We start from the raw sequence: 21,572 nt of genomic DNA, 5'->3' as shown, positions 1-21,572 counted from the left end.
AATTGTATAGTACGGTCTTCTTTGAAGGACATATAATTATAATAAAGATGTGATTAAAAAAATATTACCTCTTCCATTTTAGTGATCATTTTAATTTTATTTTCTTCTTCTTCTTTTTGCCGCCAAAGGTGATTATTCAAGATGCCCTCTTGGACAACACGTGCACTTCGTTCTTGTGAAAGCAGTCTTTGAGCTTCACTGCGCTCTTCTTCAACCTGGCACAATAGTTTTAAAATATGTTAAGAAATATGTTCAAACACAATGCAATTTAGGATATAGCCATTTGTAATCGGTCCTACTGATCAGCCTAAAAAATGTGCTATACGTCCCGCTATAGCATAATGCTATATGAATGCTCCAAAGATCAGGAAAGACAGTCAACCTGCCAGTCGCATTAGACATTCTAATATTGATCTTCTGAAACAAAGTAGGGACCAGTGAAGATATTTAGCAGGAATCAAGAAACACTAGAAATGGCAAATTATATCATCTTTCAGTCCAACCCTTAAGTGGATATGTCTCACAATCAAATACAATCCAAAGTAAACTCCTGAAATTAGAGGAAGAGAGGGTGGCTGGTACATTATGCTTAAGAATGTCAAGAAGCATATATGGAGACTGGGTTTATCGATGACGGTAACTCAATGGGTGTGTGGGCACCATATTACAAACCCACCCACAATGAGTTATTACAAAGGTGGGGAGGCTGGCAGTGTGTACACAGTATTGCTGTAGCCTGGAGAAAGGCTTTGTGCATGTGAGGACACTACATGATGATATCCGACCGGGGAACTATATCTTCAAGAAAACCGATTGTTATATAGTTCTATCATTGTATTTCACAGCGCATACTAGCTGGGCAATTGTGCTACAATGTTGCTGCCAACCAGACTCTTGTTTAGTGGATTTGTGTTGAAAGGATAATTTCATCAAGAGCTTGAGGAAGAACTATTCTGTTGCAGAGAAGTATTCTGGACAGCGGAACTATTACTGCAAATACGAGTAGTTACATTCTTTGGGAAATAAGTACACTTTGGATTCTTTTTTTGAAGAAACAAAGATTTTCTGCATCGAATATCATTTGATAGGACAAGTATATATAATGTGCAATTAAGGTACAATTGGCATTTAGTGAGTGATTCATGTGTGGTTAACAGTAGGCGTCACAGAATGTCACTATTTTCCAACTAAACAGAGAACAAGTCCGAGTCTAAGCTAACAAGTATCAGAAGACACAAACTTATAAAGCTAGAGGTAGTGATCTTGCCACTAGGAAAGTCAAAAAGAACAGATAATGGATGGGATGCTGAAAAATTCAAACACTCACCCCCAGTCACAGACCTGGGTTTATTCCATGGTTTCTTTGCTCACCACACCACCCATTCATGCTAGTTTATTAAAAATCACCTTTTTCTATTTATATACTTATTCCGAACAACAGAGGCACCTCTCCTGCACAGTAACAAAAGCAAAGTGGTGCTCTCCAGTGTCTCTGCCGTTTTCTCTTTTCCTTTTCCCCTTTTTAGGTTTTGCCTGCAGAGCGCTTGCACTGTGCTTGTGAAGTCTTTTGTATTTTAAATATCTTAAAAGGGGCTCTTTTCAGTTCCCACGACAAATTACTGTGTTCATTTGCTTTTGTGTGGAACTTTTTGTTTTTTAAACTTCCCCTGGTTGCGCGCATTTACAATAATTCTACTAAAGCTATTCACACCGTTTAAGCCCCATTCATTGTCAAGATAAGATCTCTTGTCACGGAAATAGCTGACAGCTTCCAACAGTATGCTGGAATGCTTGCTTTTTATTACTTTGTTATGTAAACCAGATGCTTTAGCCTTAGAACATTTGTGGCATTTCCTATTCATACCTCAGAACCTTTCTTTGCACTTTGTAGGAATTATCAGATAGATTTTTAGGACCTAATCTATTTGGTCATTATGATCACATTATAAATGCTGTAATAAGCATTGCTTGTTAACACTATAGTTAATATACAAGAGCTATGCTGTATTTGACTACTGAACAGATAGTCAAAATTGCAGTTACCTTAAAGTTAAAAAGACTTGATTTGAATGGTGCAGCAGGTGCAGTAGCACCGGGGCCAAAAGCTCTAGGGACCCCCACTAAACAAAGATTATAGCTAAAATTTAAAACCAAACAGGCAGTCACTCGTGCAGTTACCTTGCAGACAACAGGGTCATGATTTGAATGGTACAGCATCTACAAAGGCTCCGGGGCCAATAGTTGTCATAACTCCACTAAATACCAAATATTGCAATATTTTACTACTAAACAGGCAGTCACAATTGGTTACCTAGCAATTGTGACTGCCTTGTCACAAGTGCAGTCACCTTGCAGACAACAAGGTCATGATTTTAATGCTGCAGCAGGTGCAGTGGCACTGGGCCCAAAAGTTGTTAGAACTCCTCAAAACATTCAATATGGTTATATTTTACTACTATACAGGCATACACAAGTTATCTTGCAGTTAGAAGGGGCTTGATTTGAATGGTGCTGCAGGTGAAGTGGCACCGGAGCCAAACGCTCTAGGGACTCTACAAAAGGCAGAATGTTACTAAATTTTATCACTAACAAGTGCAGTTATCCTTCAGGCACTAGGGCTATGATTTCAATGTTGCTGCAGGTGCAGTGGCACCAGGGCTAAAAGTTGTCAGAACTCCTAAACTCAAAATATTGCTATATTTGGCTACTAGACAGGCAGTCACAACTTCAGTTAGCTTGCAGGCACTAACGTCATGATTTCAATGGTGCAGCACTGACACCGAGGTCCAACGCTTTATGAACCCCTCTAAACACCAACTTTTGTAATATTTTACTAATTAACAGGTAGTCACATGATCTGGGGGCGGGGCAAGATGGCTGCCGACTGACCTCGATGAGAGTTGCTGTGGCTTCTCCCCCTCTGCGCTTATCTAGGACGCCGTGATACAGAGACACTAAACCACTAAAATCACCCCTCTTCTTTGTACTCACATTTGCGATGACATGAGGCTGCTGGGCATCGGGCCACAGTTGAAAGCCAGGTCGTTTGCAACAGTCCTTTATTTGCTGTCTTCTAACTCCCGCTGCTTTTCTGACGTGTCCTGTGACTGCTGCCGGCACTCAGAGCGGAATATGGCCCCGAAACCCGAGAAAGCGGACAAGGTTGCCAAAGCTGCTAACTAGGACCCCTCGAATGTATCTGCGGGCGCAGTGGGGGCCGTTGGAGCCCCCGGTGCTCTTAACTCTAAAGTCATCATCAGGGCTGGGTCCACACGGGGGTCGAATCCTGCACGGCAAGGAGGTCCGGTGAAAAAGATGGATGGCAGCGGGAAGGATGTCGGCGCTGCCGGTGGTACTCGACTTCGTGCGGCGGCGGCCGTAGAGGGAGTACTGCGACAACCATCGTTAGTGGAAGCCTCTGGCCCCCGCTGCTTCGGCCAAAAAAGCAACGGAGAGATTTCCCCGATTATTGGCGGCAGGAATAATAGAGTTTGGGGAAATCATTCAGCCCAGCTTGGGAACAGTGCTGCATGAAAAATCCGGACCGGAGCAGGGCCTGCAGGTGGATCGGCCCCAGCAAGCAGAAGCCTTGCAGGTAGAAAGCATAATTTTGCAGGCAGATTGCATAGAACCTTCATCTTTGGAAACTCCTTCTTTGGTGACAGTGGGTGAGCGGGCAGACAATGCTGAGGCCGTGCCAGAGGGTGGTGACCTAATGGAATCTGTGGGGACACTGGAGATTTGTGATAAGAATAGAGCTGAGTTTGAAAAAATAAGCGGCAACGGCACCATCAGCACCGCTTTAAATGAAGTGATATGCCTTACTGCATTTGCGGACAATGCTCAGGATCATAATTCAAAACAAATCCCACAACGCCATGAGATGATGCATGGATCTCCCGAGGGGGACAAGTTTTTCTCGCTCAATGATGACTCTGAATCTCTGAATAATTGCAATAATGTTATCAAAGGAACTTTTGTCACTCTCCCGATGAAGGGACACAAGATCAACTTACGAGTACATGCCACATGTGACACATCAAATGCGATTTACATGCTTAGGTACCCCTGTGGGAAGGTGTATATAGGGCAAACAGAAAGGAAGTTAAAAATACGTTTGAATGAACATAAAAGCAACATCAGAACTAAACAAATGAAATCTACAGTAGCGAATCACTTTATCGAAGCCAGTAATAACATTAGCCAACTCAAATGGTGTATATTGGAAACAATTGACAAACAAGAAGGAAAGGACAACCATAATACTCTATTAGAGAGAGAGAATTACTGGATATATCACCTGAATACCCTGAAACCTAATAGGATGAATGATCGGGTTGAATTTTTATGCTATTTATGACTTTACATGATAAAGTATGAGTATATCAGTATACCGGACGATGTTCGTAAAAGCCAATTTGTGCACAATGAGATAACATGGGACTCTCTGCCATATGATGTTCTTTTACATTTTTCGTACACCATTAATGCAATTTGTTAAGAGTTAAATACTAATGGGGTAATCCTGTGTCACTCAGAACCTGGGTATATGTAAATAAACAAGCAATGGTTCTGTCGGTTCACGAGAAAAACCATTGCTTGTTTATTTGAAATTTGTTAAGAAGCATACCCTGTTTTCAATATGTAAACTTTGTGTTTAATCTCTCTTTAGTCCGTTTATGATGTCTAGCAACATCAACTGACGTGTAGGAAGCTGTTTTGCTTTCTGTTTTTTTCTCATGACTTATTTTTTCACTTTTTCGTTTTTCACTTTATGAAGTACCTCTAAATTAACCTGTTGCCAAAAACTAATTGCACCATAGATTCTCTTTAATTCACTCACAGCGCGCATAGCGTCTTCTAGATGCAAGTATACGCCCAGTTTTCTATAATGTTGCATGAGTCCACTTTCTATGCTTAATGTCGCACGTTGACACGAAACGCGTCTTTTACCATTTAACAAGCGCAAGCATGAAATCCAACTTTAAACACTCCCGGAACTGCAACAAAATGAGAAACACGCCGCATTAAATCGGTAAGCGATCATAGCTAACCAGCTCTTAAAGACACATATTTGGGAGTAGACAGCTAATGGTGAATAGTCACTTTTATTGCAAAAATACCGTGCACACAGCACTATTGTATACTTGCACAAGCCCGCTAACGAACGTTGGCCATAAATCATCTGACAGCAGTCCAAAACTGTGGATATATAGATTAAGACTAAATGCGCTACCACAAGGTAATTAATACTTCCACTACTAACACACTGCCAAAATCGCCACCAACAAGATGTATCACTACGTCACCATTAACCCTAAACTCAGTGGCTACCTCAGCAATCATCTAACTAGAAATTACGTTTAAATCTTGTAGATACTCCCCCAAAATGCATTGGGAGAGAAATGAATGTCAACTCCGAAATGATGCATTCTGGGAACTGAAGTTTTTTTCTTTGAAATTAAACTGAAAAAAGTATTGTGAATAAAACAATATATATTGCAATAAACACTTCAAGAACTTGTCGAGTACTTTGGCCCGTAACAAGCAAGAAAGCTCTACACAGAGGACCTTCAACCTGTGCCCGAGGGACATACCCCACGCTCATGGGGATGCTACCATTGTCACTCTGAATCTCCAGCACTTAGTGATTTTAACACTTCTGAAGAAACAGACTCAGGCAAATCTTCCACTGTGCAAAAAGGCTGCCGGAGCAAGGCAACCTTTCAGAAGCGCAGAGTAAGATCTAGAGCAAGCCCTGCTAAAACTGTTTCCGTAATGGCAAGAAAATCGGAGTGGGATTACTCGGCAACTAGTATGGTTTTTGAGAATGACAGGCAAGCGGGATCAGAGGGATTGGCTGTGCCTCCCGTACTGGAATTAGTATATTCTACTCTAAAACAAATGCAGGGGGAGGACAGAATGGAACGTAGGAGGTCGCTTCAAGCAGCTAAAAAATTGCAGGCCTTCATCCGTAAAGTTAATAAACTATGCACTGAAATGGCCGAGAGGCTCACCCATGTGGAGGACAGAACTGTCGCGTTAGAAGAAGAGGTTGATAAACTACAGGAATTTAAGGTACAGCAGGAAAAGCAAGCAATGGAAGTGTGCTGGAAACGCGAGGATTTTAGAGAACCGGCAAAGGAGAAACAATGTCCGTTTATTAGGGATTGCCAAAAATGCTGAAGGGGAAAATATAATGTCCTTTGTTGTATCCTTGCTAAAGGGGGCCTTCCCGGATCTTGCCCATTGAAATTGGGATCTGGAAGTCCAGCGGGTCCATTGCTTTCCAATGGTGCAAAGGAGAAATAATCCAGCTAGGCAAGATGAACACCCTAGAGCAATTCTGATCTATATCGGAAATTTTCTCCTTCAACAAGCTATAATAGACAAGGCAAGACCAGACGCCAAGCGGTCTTTCGAGGGGCACACCTTTTTAGCGCGTCCAGATTTTTGCCATGCCACGGTGGAACGCAGATGGAGACTCCGACAGTTGATAACTGTATTTCAGGGGCTGGGCTGTGAGGCTTACTTGCTATTTCCTGCTCACCTTAAGGTTTTTGTTAGTGGGTGGATTCGAATGTTTTCTTCAGAAGTTGAAGCTCAAGAATTTTTGACAGAGTTGAAGGAGGCACAGGGAGGGTGATCTAGCCCACTAAATGCATGGGGCCCGACAGTCAGAATGATTGTTCATTAATCATTGCTTCTTGTATCTTGTATTTACATTTCATTTGCTAAGTTGTGCAGGGGGGTTTCTTTGGTAGTGGTGGTATATTCAGGGGTAGAGGGGGAGAAGTGACAGCGGTAACGCGAGATGTGAGATCGGTTGCCACACATAGGTCATGACTGACCTATTTGTCTGTATTGGTTGTGGAGGGGGTTGGGGGTGGAGGGAGGTTTGGTTCAAGGGGGGTTAGGGGTTTGGGGGGGGGTAGGTCACAGCATAGCACAACATATGAGGAAATACGAGGTTAAAGGTCTGAGGCAGCACAGAGAATGGTTCTTCTTTAAAAGGGAAGCAGAGGACATGGTGGTATTTACAGATAAGCTAAAAAATATTTCTGCGCAGAAAGAAAACTACCCAAATTTGCTTTATGAATCCTATGAATCTTAGAATTTTCTCAATAAACCCGTTCAGTGCTCATGACGAGCTGGACTCGTCATGGCACACAGTAGCCGTGTGCTCAACGCGAGTCCAGCATTATCAATGACGTCAGCGCGCGAGGCGCGCGGATGTCATTGAGGTTTCCCTTTGATAACCGACGCGCAGGAAGCCATTTGCTTCCTGCGCGTCGGTGAACCAAGAGGTAAGTTTTCAGGCCGGGGAGGGGGGGAATTTTCTCAAAAGAGACATCGAGGGAAAGGAAAGGGTTTTCCTTTCCCTCGATGCCTCTTTTGTGCATTCCTGCTGCACGATCGTGCAATCGTGCAGCAGAAATGCCCACTAGATGCCAGGGATTTTTTTTTTTTTTAAAGGGCCATGACTTTCCTGTTTGGGGGGAGCGGCCCTTAGGCAAGGATCGCTCCCCCTTTTGGGGGCAATACATTCTTGCCTTGTCTGCAAGATTTTCTTTATTTAAAAAAAAAAAAAAAAAATGCCCACTGGACCACCAGGGAGTGTTTAGTGGGGAGTGGCCCCTTGGGCAAGGGTCACTCCCCTTTGGGGGCTTACGATTTTGGCAGTCTGCCCCCATGGGGGGGGGGGCAGATTTCGAGACCTCTTGTATATACTTTAGTATATACATATATGTTTATATGGTTTGTGGGCTTTGGAGATCAGCCCTAGGACTTGTCTGCTTCCGCTTAGGGACTTTTTTTCTGATCAACTGACTCTATTTAACTTTCTTGATACAAAAAAAACCAGCGGAGGTCAGTAAAATGCCAGAATCACTTCTAGTTTTCAGTCCATAGAAATTGTCTTCCACGAGCACCCATAGACAATAATGTTTTTTTTTAATCTTGTATTTTCAGTGATACGACCACCGAATGCCCAGATTTTATATTAAAAACAGAGCTTTGGACTATACCATTTCCCGTTGAAAGGCAATATTTCTCCCTGTGTGTTCCAATACTTGGCGTGTCACATAGTTTGGTGTGTGCTTTCCCTCCATGTCAAAGAACAGTAGATGTTTCAGGGCACAGGCTAATGTGCTGCAAAGCTAAGTACATATAAGGTCCCAAAGGTGAGACCGATTGCATTGCAAATGCTTGTTTAATGTAGGGCCCACTAGGCCACCAGGGAGTTATTTGTGGAGAGTGACCCCTTGGGCAAGGGTCACTCTCCTTTGGGGTCAATATTTGTGGCTGTGTCTGCCCCGCAGGGGGCCAGGTCGCCATGTTTTTTTTTTAATTGGCCCACTAGACCACCAGGGATTTTTTGTGGGGCGTGGCCCCTTGGGCAAGGGTTGCTCCCATTTGGTGAGCATTAATTTGGCTGTTTCTGCCACCCTGAGGGGCATATCGGCTAATTTGTCTTTCTGTAGGGCCACTAGGCCACCCAGGTTTTTTTTTTATGTTCGGGAACGGCCCCTTGGACAAGGGTCGCTCCCCTTTATGGGAGGATGATTGTGGTAATTTCTGCCCTCTTTGGATGGCAGAATAGCAGTATGTTTTTAGGCCCATCTGTCCTCTAGGGGGGCAGAACCCACTAGACACCTGTTTTATTTTTATTTTTTTTTGTGTTTGGGAGTGGCCTCAAGGGCAAGGGTTGCTCCCCTTTTATGGGGGTGAATATTTTATTTATACTCTTAGGCCCACCTACCCCTTAGCTTGGCTGGTGGATTGTGTGTGGACTGGTGTGTGGACTGGTGCATTATTTGCATATGTGATTGTAATGTTTTTTTCTCCTTTTTATTCTAGTGTAAAGCTTTTGTTTCCTGTTTGCGATTTCGACAGTGGTGTTCTGCAGTTTTGCGCAGTTGCATTTTTTTGGTAAGAAAAACATTTTTATTGTATTTTCTCCAAATGAGTATTTTTGTAATGTATGAATAATTTTTTTTTGTAAGTGGTGTCATAATGGCAGCTTATTTAGTTAGTGTTTTGTGCATGGAATTCTTTGCGATGTGTTTTGCATTGTCTTATGTGTAATTTTCTTTTCTCTTTCTTTTTTAGTGGGATATTGTGGACCCATTCTGCATCTGTGCAGAGTAGGTGGTGGTGGTGAATTTAGCTGCTTCTGGCAAGTGAGTGGTATAGTTTTGGAGTTTATAGGTATTTCTGATAAAGGTGCATTTTGTTTATTACTTATTTTACAAAGTGTTTGTTGTTGTCGACTTCTTTGACAAGTTACTTTTATTAGTAAGCAGTATGGCTAGCCGTAGAATGACTGCTCAGCAGGTGGTTGGTATGCTTCTTGAATCTTCCTCTGAGCAGGATTATGAGACTGACAGTGCGTCTGAGGGAGAGGAGGGAGGGGAAGATTCAGGCAGTGAGTTTTCTCTCCACATGAAATCATCGGATGATGAAGGTACTCTCAGTGCAGATGAAGCTACTCTCAGTGTGGATGAAGTGCCTGTTTTATAGGAGGTTACTGTTGTGCCGATGGTGCAAGAGGCATCTGGATTGCAGCCTGAGGCTGCTAGGCTTCCTACTGGAAGTGCTGGACTCTGGGTTGATCCAAACATGGTGCAGCCGGTGTTGCCTGCCTTTAGTGGTGATGCAGGGTGTAGAGTGGATTGTGAAAATTTTTGCCTATACAGTTTTTTCAGTTGTTTATGGATGATGTATTTTTGGGTGACAGTGTTGAGCAGACTAATTTGTATGCTGAACAGTTTTTGAGGGACAACAGTGACAAACTTAGGCCCCACTCTAGAGCTATCCGGTGGACTCCCACAAATTTGGAAGAGATGAAGAAGTTTTTGGGTTTGACTTTATTGACGGGTTTGATAAGGAAGCCGTCCATGGCTTCATATTGGTCTACTAGTCCCTTAATGGCAACGGCCATATTTCCTGCAGTTATGACTCGTGATCGGTATTTACTTTTGCTACGGATGCTGCATTTTGTTGATAATTCTTTGGTGTTGCAACGAGATCACCCTGACTGTGACCGTCTTTTTAAGATTTGGCCTGTTCTCGATCACTTTGTAGATCGATTTTCAGAGATCTATACTCCAGGGAAAGAAATATCTATTGATGAGTCTTTGGTCTTGTTCAAGGGCCGTTTGGTTTTTAGGCAGTACATCCCTAGCAAGAGGGCACGCTATGGAATTAAGCTGTACATGTTGTCTGAGAGTAAGACAGGATATGTTTTTAATTTCCGTGCGTACACTGGTAGGGATTCCACTATTGACCCCCCTGGTTGTCCGTCCACTTTTGGAGTTTCTGAGAAAATTGTGTGGGATCTTGCTAGAGGACTGTTTAACAGAGGCCACCATTTGTACCTTGATAACTTCTATACTGCTGTGTAATTGTTTAAGGAATTGTTCAAAGTGGACACTTTTGCTTGTGGCACAATCCGCTCTAACCGTAAAGGTTATCCAAAAGAGCTTGTTTGCAGAAAACTTCAGTGGGGACAGTGCAGTTCCTTGCGTAGTGATGAGCTACTAGCTGTGAAATTTGTGGACAGGAGGGATGTGTACATGCTGACTACCATCCATGATGAGAGTACTTCACCAGTGGCTGTTTGGGGTCAGATTTTGGACCCGCGACAGGCAAGGGTCCAAAACGTAGTGAGGCGACATCAACATTGTTTTGGGCCCTTGCCTGTCGCGGGTACTTTGGCCTCCCACACAAGTGAGGCACCATTTTTACTGGGAGACCTGGGGGAACGCTGGGTGGTGGGAAATTTGTGTGAGCCCGGTGATGCCACAACTTTCCCGCACAAAAATGTGTGAAAAAAGTGATTTTTTCAGCTAAAACTGAGGTTTGCAGGGGATTCTGGGTAAGGAAACGTTGGGGGATCCACGCAAGTCATACCTCCCTGGAAGCCCCCGGGTGTCTAGTTTTCAGAAATGTGTGGGTTTGGTAGGTTTCCCTAGATGGCCGCTGAGCATGGGGCCAAAAAACCCAGGTGACCCCCCCTTGCAAAACCAGGTGGTTTTGTGATAGGCAATTTTGATGTCGCCTCACTGCGTTTTGGGCCCTTGCCTGTCGCGGGTACTTGGGCCTCCCACACAAGTGAGGCACCATTTTTACCGGAAGACCTGGGGGAACGCTGGGTGGTGGGAAATTTCCCTGGAAGCCCCCGGGTGTCTAGTTTTCAAAAATGTGTGAGTTTGGTAGGTCTCCCTAGGTGCCAGCAGAGCTAGGGTTCACAAACTACAGCTAGGCACTTTGCCAAAAAAGGGTCATTTTTCACTGCGAAATTGAGGTGTGACCACGTTGCGTTTTGTGCCGTTTCCTGTTGCGGGCACTAGGCCGACCCACACAAGTGAGGTACCATTTTTCTCGTAAGACTTTGGGGAACGCGGGGTGGGTGGAAATTTGTGGATCCACGCAGATTCCAGAATTTTCCACCACAGAAATGTGGGGAAAATGTGTGGTTTTTTTACAATTATTTAGGTTTGCAAGGGATTCTGGGTAACAGACCCTGGTGGGAGGCAGTCAAGTCACCCCAACCTGGATTCCCCTGGGTGGCTATTTTTCACAAATGTATTGGTTTGCTAGGTTTCCCAAGGTGCCCGCTGAGCTAGGGTTCAAAAACTACAGCTAGGCACTTTGCCAAAAAAGGGTCATTTTTCACTGAGAAATTGTGGTGTGTCCACGTTGTGTTTTGTGCCATTTCCTGTCAAGGGCACTAGGCCGACTCACATAAGTGAGGTACCATTTTTCTCGGAAGACTTAGGGTAATTCAGATTTGTAAAGCAACTGTTATTACCTATTGATTTTTGATGCATTTCTGCCTTCCAAATGAAAGACATTGTGTAACAAAGAAGTCATTTTGAAAAATGACCGATAATCTCATGCTCGTATGAGGTATTCCCAATTTTGAAAATGTGCAAATATGTACTGTTTCTAAACTCTATCATTTGTTCCCATTTCAGAAATACATAGGTGTCTTTCATACCTATTTTTCCATGTATACATTTTCCCACAATAATTGCAATATACCCGGAACATAATAAAAAAACATTGCAAATTGCTGCTCAGTTTTTGACTCTGGGTTCGTCAGGTTCTTGGTGAACCTACAAGTCCTATATATCCCCAAAACCAGGAAGGTCCAGCGGATGTAGCAGTATATTGCTTTCAAAGAGCTGTCATAATTAGAAGAAGTTACAGGTGAAAACTTTGACACAAAAGGCTGTTTTTTTCAAATAATTTTCAATTTTTCCTATATTTAACTGTTAGTTTCTATAAAGAAACCTTGATGGATCTACACAAATGACCCCTTGCTGAATTCAGAATTGTATCTACTTTTCCAAAAAGTATAGCTTTCCAGGATCCATTATTGCTTTCACACCCATTTCTTCCATTAACTGGAAGGTGGTTGAAAGCACAAAAAATATCAAAAATAGGCTATGTTCCAGAAAAATGCCAAAACTGTAAACATTTTTGGTTTTCTGACAAAAGTCTGTCATTCCCTAAAAGCTGGGAAAATAGTGATTTCAGCCCCACAAACCCTTTTTTGATACCATTTGCAGAGAAGACCCTAGACGCTTTCATTTGCAGCCCGTTTTCCCAATTTTTCCCAAAAACCCCCAAATTGTGCTGTATTATGGCAAATTTCTGGGACCCCTCCAGGGTATTCCACAAACCCTGGGTACCTTTAGAATCCCCATGATGTCGGAAGAAAAGGACGCAAATTTGGCTTGGATACCTTATGTGGTCAAAAAGTTACAGGGGCCTAAGCGCGCACTACCCCAAATAGCCCAAAAAAGGCTTAGCACAGGGGGGGAAAAGGCCTAGCAGCGAAGGGGTTAATATATGTGGCCCAACAATCAAGCCAAGCGGCAAAGGGCAGCAATTATATTGAAAACACTGCAAGCTGATATCCTATGTCTTCAAGAGACTCATATAGAGGGTACTAGAGGAGGAATTCTAGAACAACTTGGGTTCAGATTACTGGTGGCCACTAAGCAAGGTACTAAAACCAGAGGGGTCGCTATCCTCACCCGAAGGAAAGATATAACTGTTAAAAGGAAACTGTCAGATAGGTGGGGTCAGTGGGTATTGGCGGAATGCGTGTTTGTGGGGGAGCCATTCACTGTGTGTTTGGTGTATGGTTCAACCGCAGATGACCCAGAGGTACTGGAGTTTTTGGATGGTGAATTAGCCAATTGGCCCACCCCACTAATAGTATGTGGTGATTTCAATATTAACGGGCGCGGGGGACTCTGGGGAATTGCTGGGGCAAAATACTCAGGACGTAAGAGGAAGGTCTTTACGGCACTTACTAATATGGTTAAAAATCATGGACTCATTGACCTATGGAATCACTTAAATACAAAAGATCCAGGTAGTACGTTTTTTTCCGCCCCACATAAGGTGGTTTATAGACTTGATTTTTTTTTTTTTTCACACTCATTAGCGCATCGGGTTAGAATAGAGAAATATCCAAGGATAATATCGGATCATAATCCCCTAGCTCTTACAGTTGCTTTCATTAATGGAGAGAGGGGTGAGCGGACATGGACCTTCGAAAGAAGGCTTTTAATTGACTCTGAATATGTTCTCCATATGAAGGGGTGAATCAAGGCTTTCTAGGATATAAATAGATATAGTGCCAGGGCAGGTGTAGTGTGGAACGCTTTTAAGGCAGGGGTCAGAGGGGAGACACTTAGTTTTAGCTTATTTCGACAGAAGAGGGAGGCGCAACGTGAGGAAACACTCTATAGAAACCTAGCCAGCATTGAAGGGGAGTTGGTGACAGCGGTGACTGCAGGCTTATTAACTGATGATATTCTGCTCCGGCTAGCCTGGGCGAAGGCAGAAATTGGAGTTCAAGGAGCCGTAAAGGCCTCTGAATGTTTCTTAGCTAAAAGAGAGCTTTGCCACAAATTCAGTGAATGGGTCGGACATACGCTGGCAGCTAGACTCTGACAAAGGAGTGTCGCGAGTGATATAAATGAGATCATAGATGATTATGGAAATCTAGTTTCAGATACACCTGGAATTCAGGAAGTATTTAGACAATTTTACCAACGGCTATATGATGAGTAATCCCAGGTTCGGCAGAATTTAACTCAGGGGTATCTCAATAGTATACCATTGCAGAGTATTGAATCTGAGGACAGTGAGAAGCTGGAGTTAAGTCTGACACAGGATGAGATCTTTAACGCACTGAGGAATCTCCCCTCAGGCAAGGCCACTGGACCAGACCAGATCCCTCTGGAGTCTTATAAAATTTTCCTGGTTGAAATTGGACCCGACCTGGTTGATACGATCCGTTGGGCACAATCTGGGAGGTCGGTTCCCGATTCTTGGGCAGGGGCCAATATTATAATATTTCTAAAAAAGGGTAAGCCGTCGCGGGAACCCGGATCATATCGGCCAATTACACTCATAAATTGCGATGCAAAGATTTTTTCAAAAGCTCTGGCGACCAGATTAAATATTATCATAGGGAAAGCAATCCACCCGTGTCAGCATGGGTTCATACCAGGGAGGGGGACTACCCAGCATATACGTCGGGTTATAACCCTGTTTGACGCAGCAGAAGTCTCAGGCGACCCTATGGCTTTGTTGCTTTTGGATGCAGAGAAAGCCATTCGATAGGGTCTCCTGGGATTATCTATGGGAGGCAATGAAATGGTTCGGTATCGGGCAGTGATTTATTAAAGACATTCGAGCTATGCATAGTGCACCAACAGCCCGCTTGAGAATAAATGGGAAATATACCATGCCTTTTGTGATTAAACGGGGCACCCGGCAGGGTTGCCCATGCTCACCCCTTTTGTTCACCATCTACATAGACCCTTTACTCCGGCTATTAGATGCTTGCTGGGAAATTGAACCTATTATTTACCACGGGGTTGCAACAAAAGTCCTTGCATATGCGGCCGACGTCACCTTAGTCACCCCTAACCCACTAGCAGCAATTGCGGCAGTTGAGGAGATAGCTCTAGCTTTTGGTGGGATCTCTGGATATGCCCTAAATAGGCAGAAGACTCAGATAGTTATAAATGGTGGGATTAGTCTTTCTGATCCACGGGTGATATATTCAGCGGTTTATCTTGGTATCGCTATAACCCCGGTATTAAGAGATCTGGTTGCAATAAATAGCGATCCTATAATCCGGAAAGCTAAAAAGGATTTTGACAAATTTCACAATCTGCATTTGTCTTTGGTGGGTCGCTGTAATGTGGTTAAAATGGTATTCAAACCAAAAATACTATACTTATTCAGGGCAATACCCCTAGACTGGTTTATTTGGGCACACGGTAAAACAAGGAGGGCTTTATGTTATATGAGACTGCCCCAGGTGCGAGGAGGTTGGCGCTCCCAGACTTTAAACTCTATTATTGGGCTGCGGCTCTTCAATACATGTGTGGGTATTGGTGGGTGACGATGCAGTGAACTGCTTTATGAAATTTAGCGAGCCTAGCTATTTTAAAAGAACAAAGTTCAAAACTATGCAGGCAGCATTTAAAATCTGGGCTTCCCTTAAGAAGAAGATGGGACTTGGCAGAGTGAACTTTTACACCCAGCTGTTTGGAAATCCCACACTGCCAGAAAATTTTTCTGATCAAATGATGGTGGAGTGGGCGGGGCGCGGTCTTTCGAAAGTGGGGGACTTAATGAGCTCTAGGGAATTTATCAATTTAAGGATACTCAGGACAAATTTGGTATTGGTACTAAGAACTTCTTTAAATATCTTCAGCTCAGAAGTTTCTTGAGCAAAAAGATGGGTGGGTTTATTGGCTTAGGTAAAATTAAAATCATAGACGTTATAAGAAGCGGCGAGGGCTGCACTATAAAAGGAATTTATCTTGAACTTACTTCACTCAAGCAGGATGATCTCGAAAAGCAGGATGAAAAATGGAAAGGCAGGCTGGGCACTGATTCGGATAACTTTCTTGAGTCTTTAGAGCTGGGGCAGACAGTTTAATGCTCAGCTGGGCTTCAGGCTCAGCATTACAAGACCATTTTCTCACTCTATTAACCCAGGCAAGGATAGCACAGTGGGGAGGGCAGGTGGGAACTAGGTGTTCACAGTGTGATTTACCAAATGCTGACTTAGTTCATATGTTTTACACCTGTCCGCGTCTTGATATGTTAAAATCCTCTATTGGGGCTTTTCGTGAACATACTTTGGGCCTTACAATTGAGCTAACCCCAGCCCTAATGCTTCTCGGGGTTGACAATAGCCTGGGGCAAGATACATGTTACCATTTTCTTTTTCTTGATACAGCAGTTCTGCGAATTTGTGTTGCTTCAGCCTGGCTGGATCAAGCCGCCCCACCATTTCAGCGCTGGCTCGCCAGGCTACTTGCCGTATTTAATTTGTAGAGGGGAATCTACGAAGGGAAGGGTAAGAGAGGGAAAACACTTGGTAGACGTATATGGGCACCTATCTATAGCCGGAAGGAACAGCAGCTTCATAATGGGCCCTAGACATCTTGAAAAAAGAATTGGCATATAATTACTGCCGTGCTGTATCCCGTTTTGCTTACTTGTTTGTTAGAACTTTATTTCATAGGTTATTTGTTAGAGCTGTTTTCTAGTCCTGGATAACTTTTAGTTTTTTTTATTTCCTTCCGTTACTTTCCAATTAGAGCTTACTTAAAAATGTATGTAAAAAAAAATGCATTTTTTTCGAAATGTCGTTTATAAAAGACGGGATGTTTAATTCTCATACGTTAATGAAATGTATATACGCAACTGGTGCGCTTTATAAATTAAAACTGCAAAATAAAAGGAAAAAAAGAATAACGGGTAGTCACAAGTGCAGTTACCTTACAGGCAATAGGGTCATGATTTGAATGGTGCAGCAGGTGCAGTGGCATTGGGCCCAAAAGGTGTCAGAACTCCTCTAAACAAAAAATATTGCTATTACATCAATTAATTCCCTCTTTCATTTCTCAAAATGTTGCTATTACTTACCCACACTATACCACTAGTAACAGCACAATATATTGCCTTTTTGTACATTACCAAGTCTTAACACTTTAAAAGACTTTCTGTAACTTCTATCGTCCAACTACTCAGCAAGCTACAACTTACAACAAAAAACTGCTTATTATTAATCAAATAGGTGAAACCTAATGCATTTACCAATGCTTGTTCTTACTTTTATCATCTGACCCACATGTTAGAATAAGTGTGGTTGGTACAAGGTGTGGTGAGGGGTGGAAGAGTACATCCCTTCCATTGTATTTGGAGCACAGGATTAGTGCTTTTTAACAAAGTACCAGCATTGTTACCGGTGCCCACGTTAGTCTTTCGGTGGATCTTTCTGACAAAGAACCAGTACCGTTGCCAGTACCAACTTTAGGCTTTAGGTGGATCTTCAACCAGAGCCGTAAACTGCTCTATGGGATCTGATAGAAGAATTAGATTGTTGGTTTTGAAAAAACAGACTATATTTTTTCAGCCACAACATAAAAGAAATAGTCAAACAGAGTTGACTTTAAAAACGAATCCCTAGTTGCTGTAGCAGAATGCCTATTTGCAACAGTCGGCAAAAAAGGTCAAGAAGCACCAGTGTTTAGGAAATTGTTGTATATGTTAAATACCACATGTCTCAGATCATGTGCATCTGTCAGTAAAATTGATAAGAATGAAGGAAGGGGAATAATGGAAAATAAAGTGAAAGATGTCTGCTGTGCCCTCTGAAGTAGGTGCAAGAGGCAACCCTGAGGTGTGGAAACAATCCATCAGGAGAGCAGTGAACACACTGAGATGTATTAAACTACAGTCATGGAATTGGCTTGAAGAGCTTCAATGAAAGCAGTTTGTTCGTGAGACTCATCTTTCTTCTCCATTTTTTCTACTTGTTATTCAGAGTGATGAACCTGAAGAGGAGCTCCCAAAGGAAGGTCTGGGACATACAGGATCAATAATGAAGCACCTTCAACTCTTACCAAATAGAGTAGATTAGACACACTAAGCAGGATATTTGGGGGTTTGGCTTTCTTGTGTAGTTAAACCACAGGTATGAGCTAGCACCCTTCAAACTCTTAAGAAATGATCACAGCACAAGCCATCACTCTGAGGGGTTAAATATCAACAGTCAGATACCCTCCAAAGTGACTGAGCCCGTCTGATATAACTTCAAGGCACAGGCACATCACACCAGTACCGTAATAACCTTGTCAAGTTTGAATCGTTCAACCTATTCCGTGCTCCCCAAGCATTGCAACTGATTGCTTTTCCACTAAAACTTATGAGCATCTGCAAACCACTGGTGGGCACACTGTTTGAAACAGTGGTGTAGATGCCGACGACATGGAGTGGAAACCATCACATAAGTAAAACAAGCATTTGCAATACAATAGGTCTTGCATTTACGAGACTGAACTATTGGCATTGCAAATGACAATGCCTTTTATGTGCTGTTTTTAAAACAGATAGATAAAAGGCATTGCCATTTACAATGCCAATAGCTTAAACTCTCGCAAATACGAGACCTATTGCATTGCAAATGCGTGCTATAAATATCAAAAAAAGCATTAGAGGAGTGGGTGTCCTGCCTGCAGCAGCAGGAAGGACAAAGCTATTTGAGAAAATAGTGCTCAGAGGATGTAATTAAAGCCTACTGATTAACAACACACGTAACAGGGGTTGTCGTCATGGAACGAAATGCGACAAGGCGGTACTAAGGAGCGAACTCTTTTAACCAATGAACAGCCACAGTTTACAGGGGACAATGACACAACCCAATGAAAAATATGGTTGGAGAGTGGGCGGAGCTTCAAAACCCTACCTCAATACCGCATGCGCTGCCCAGGCTCGACCTAAAAATGTTTAGCAAAAACAGGTACCAAACCCAGCCCTGAAACCCTCTTATATAAAAATGTCATGCAGCATCTCGTTATAAGGTCGACAATTTTCCTTCATAGTGGACGTACCTTTGGCATTGACAGGAGTCCTTTGTTCACAGACTTTGGTTATACTACCACATAGAAAAGACCAGAAGTTAAAGGATGAAAGGTTCTCAAACAAGACATGACAGCCTTGTATGGATCAGCCACCAAGACGAAAACACCAGAATGAAGACGTTGCTTTTAGTTGTTATTTAGCAGCACACGCACAAGAGAGAGGCCAAATTTATTATTAAATAATCCATAAGAGCCAGTTTAAAAAGTAGGAAACCGACTGCAAATGGCTCTTTCTGTAACAGGTGGTAAAATGGAGCAGTAAAAACCGTATCTAAGGAAAAAAAGGTAAAGCATTAAAAAAAGCCATCCCTTACATTCTGCTGGTAGATGGAACAAGCAGGAACTGGGCTGCAACAGTTGAAGCAAGAGAAGGGGTGAGTGAGGTGTATGGGGGAATGGACCCTTGCACTGGTTCCCTTCACAGCTATCTTTTTATGGTTTAAATCTTTTTATTGATTCAACAGCCAGTGCAGCAATGTGACATGTGAAAGACTTCAATATATGGGCCACGCAGAGCCCAGAAGGGAACATTTAGCATAAGCCACTAACTGGAGGTGTAAGAACAAGAGAAACAACAATAAATCAAAATAATAATACCACCCCCCCCCCCCATTCCCCCCCCCCCACCACTGCGTGTTGGGAATCGTGTCTGGATGTAAAGGGGTTCACCGTTGTGGCGGATCTCGCTGAGTAGTAGCATTCAATGAGGTAAGAGGTGGAGGTACTTGGGGCAGGCAAGGTCCCTGAATTCCTGAACTAGGAGAGCTATGAAGGGTTGCCAGAGCTCTCTAAAAGAGGAGCCCTTCCCCGCCAGCGTAAGTGATATCTTCTCCATCCTCAGTATGTGCCACAGTAGCTGAAGCCACCCCGTGTGAGTGGGAACCCGAGGTGTCCTCCAGTGAAGGAATATGTTTTGAGTGGCCGTGCCTAGCGCTATCACTATCTCTAGACTTGAGGGGATATGTAATGAGTTTGGGAACTCCCAAGAGGACGTAGGCAGGAAATCTGGGGAGTTCCGTGTCTAGGTGTTTGTAAATTTCATCCAGGATTTGCGACCAGCACTGTTGTAGATGCTCGCATTCCCATAGGAGGTGAACCAACGTCCCTGTTTTCCCACACACTCTCCAGCAAGCCGCGCTATGTGTGGGGTCGGCCTGGTGCATACGCTCCGCGGTGTAATACCAGTAAGTGGCTAATTTGGTCAGCGTTTCTGTGAGGCCCATATTGCTTGCAGAGTGCCGTGCCCTGTGGTATACCCCTTCCCATTCTTTGCTGCTGAGTTTGCGGCCTAGGTCCCTCTCCCAGCGCGTGCGGCTTGCATTATATGTGTGCGTGTATCGAGTGAGCAGCATTTTGTAAAGGTCCGAGATCAGTTTCTTATCCAAAGGCTGCATGAGTAGCCATCGTTCGTAAGGGGTAAGGTGCCTGTGACTTATTGTCAGGGCACAGTGCCCAGTGTCGGAGTTGCAAGTAGTGCAGCCTTTCAGATTTCAGAAGTCCGTAGTCGGATCTAAGCTGAGGGAATGGAATCACACCCTCCCCATCAAATGAGTGTCCCAGAGCATGGCATTCCGCAGCCCTCCAGTATGTGAAAGAAGACTCCTCCATCCCCGGACTAAAGTCGGGGTTGTCAAAGTGTGGAGTGAGAGGGGAGGGGAAAGTAGTCAGCTTGCGTCTCCTATTAGTCTGGTCCCACGTTGTTAAGATGGTGCGTGTAATGTGCGAGGTGTAGAGGTTGGGGGTTCTGTGTGACTTCTTAAGGAAGGGGAACATCTTAAGGGGTTTGCCCGCCACCACTCGGTCCTGGAATAACCAATTTTTCTCAGATTCAGTGCGGTTCCATTCAACCAAGTGTCGTAACTGCGCAGCTTTATAGTAGAGCGTGATATCGGGGATCCCAAGACCACCTTCGCTTGGCAGGAGGGTGCTAACAATCCTCTTCATACACGGCTTACGGCCCTGCCAGATGAAGAGGGCGAGCTCCGACTACACTCGATTCAGCCAACCTGTGGGAGGCCGCAGGGGGAGCGTCTGGAAGAGGTATAGGATTTTAGGTAAGATCGCCATTTTAATTGCCGCTATCCTTCCCAACCAGGAAATGGGATAGTGTTTCCATAGCTGCAGATCCGAGCGGAATTGAGTGTGTAGGTTAGCATAGTTGACTGACGCCGTAGTCTGCAGAGTGGGAGCTAGGTGAATTCCTAAGTATGGGACCGTATCTCCGGACCACTGTATGGGATGCTGACTTTGGAGGCGTGCTTGCAATAGCGAAAGGTTGAGGGGGTGGATTTCGCAATATTGACCTTGAACCCGGAGGCCTTTGCAAAGCTCCGTTAGAAAGGCTCCCAGGGCTGTCACTAGATCAGCGAGGGTAACAAAGACATTGTCTGCGTAAAGGCTAATGGTATGTATGTCGCCCCCGAATCGGATGCCTGTGATTTGCGGTTGTTCCCGGACTCTCTGTGCTAGCGGATCCATGTAAAAGGCAAAGAGCAGGGGTGACAAAGGGCACCTCTGTCATGTGCCCCTGCTAATGGGGAACGGAGCTGAGGTGTGTCCGTTAACTCTCACAGACGCCATTGGAGAATGGTAGCA

The 21,572-nt window shown here is 43.8% G+C and overlaps 1 protein-coding gene across 11 annotated transcripts in view; it reads right to left on the bottom strand.

Annotated features, from left to right (window-relative positions):
* Nucleotides 1-21,572, bottom strand: part of ANKRD26 (ankyrin repeat domain 26) — a 1,120,330-nt gene that overhangs the window by 523,804 nt on the left and 574,954 nt on the right. For all 11 annotated transcript variants that reach the window (XM_085653113.1, XM_085653117.1, XM_085653121.1 and 8 more), the window contains one exon: nt 69-215. In XM_085653113.1, the coding sequence (XP_085509239.1) occupies nt 69-215 (147 nt within the window). The remainder of the gene's footprint in view (nt 1-68; nt 216-21,572) is intronic.

This window comes from Triturus cristatus, chromosome 4_1, assembly GCF_964204655.1.
Source record: "Triturus cristatus chromosome 4_1, aTriCri1.1, whole genome shotgun sequence".
Taxonomy (NCBI): domain Eukaryota; kingdom Metazoa; phylum Chordata; class Amphibia; order Caudata; family Salamandridae; genus Triturus; species Triturus cristatus.
This window is presented reverse-complemented; position numbering and strand designations above follow the sequence as displayed.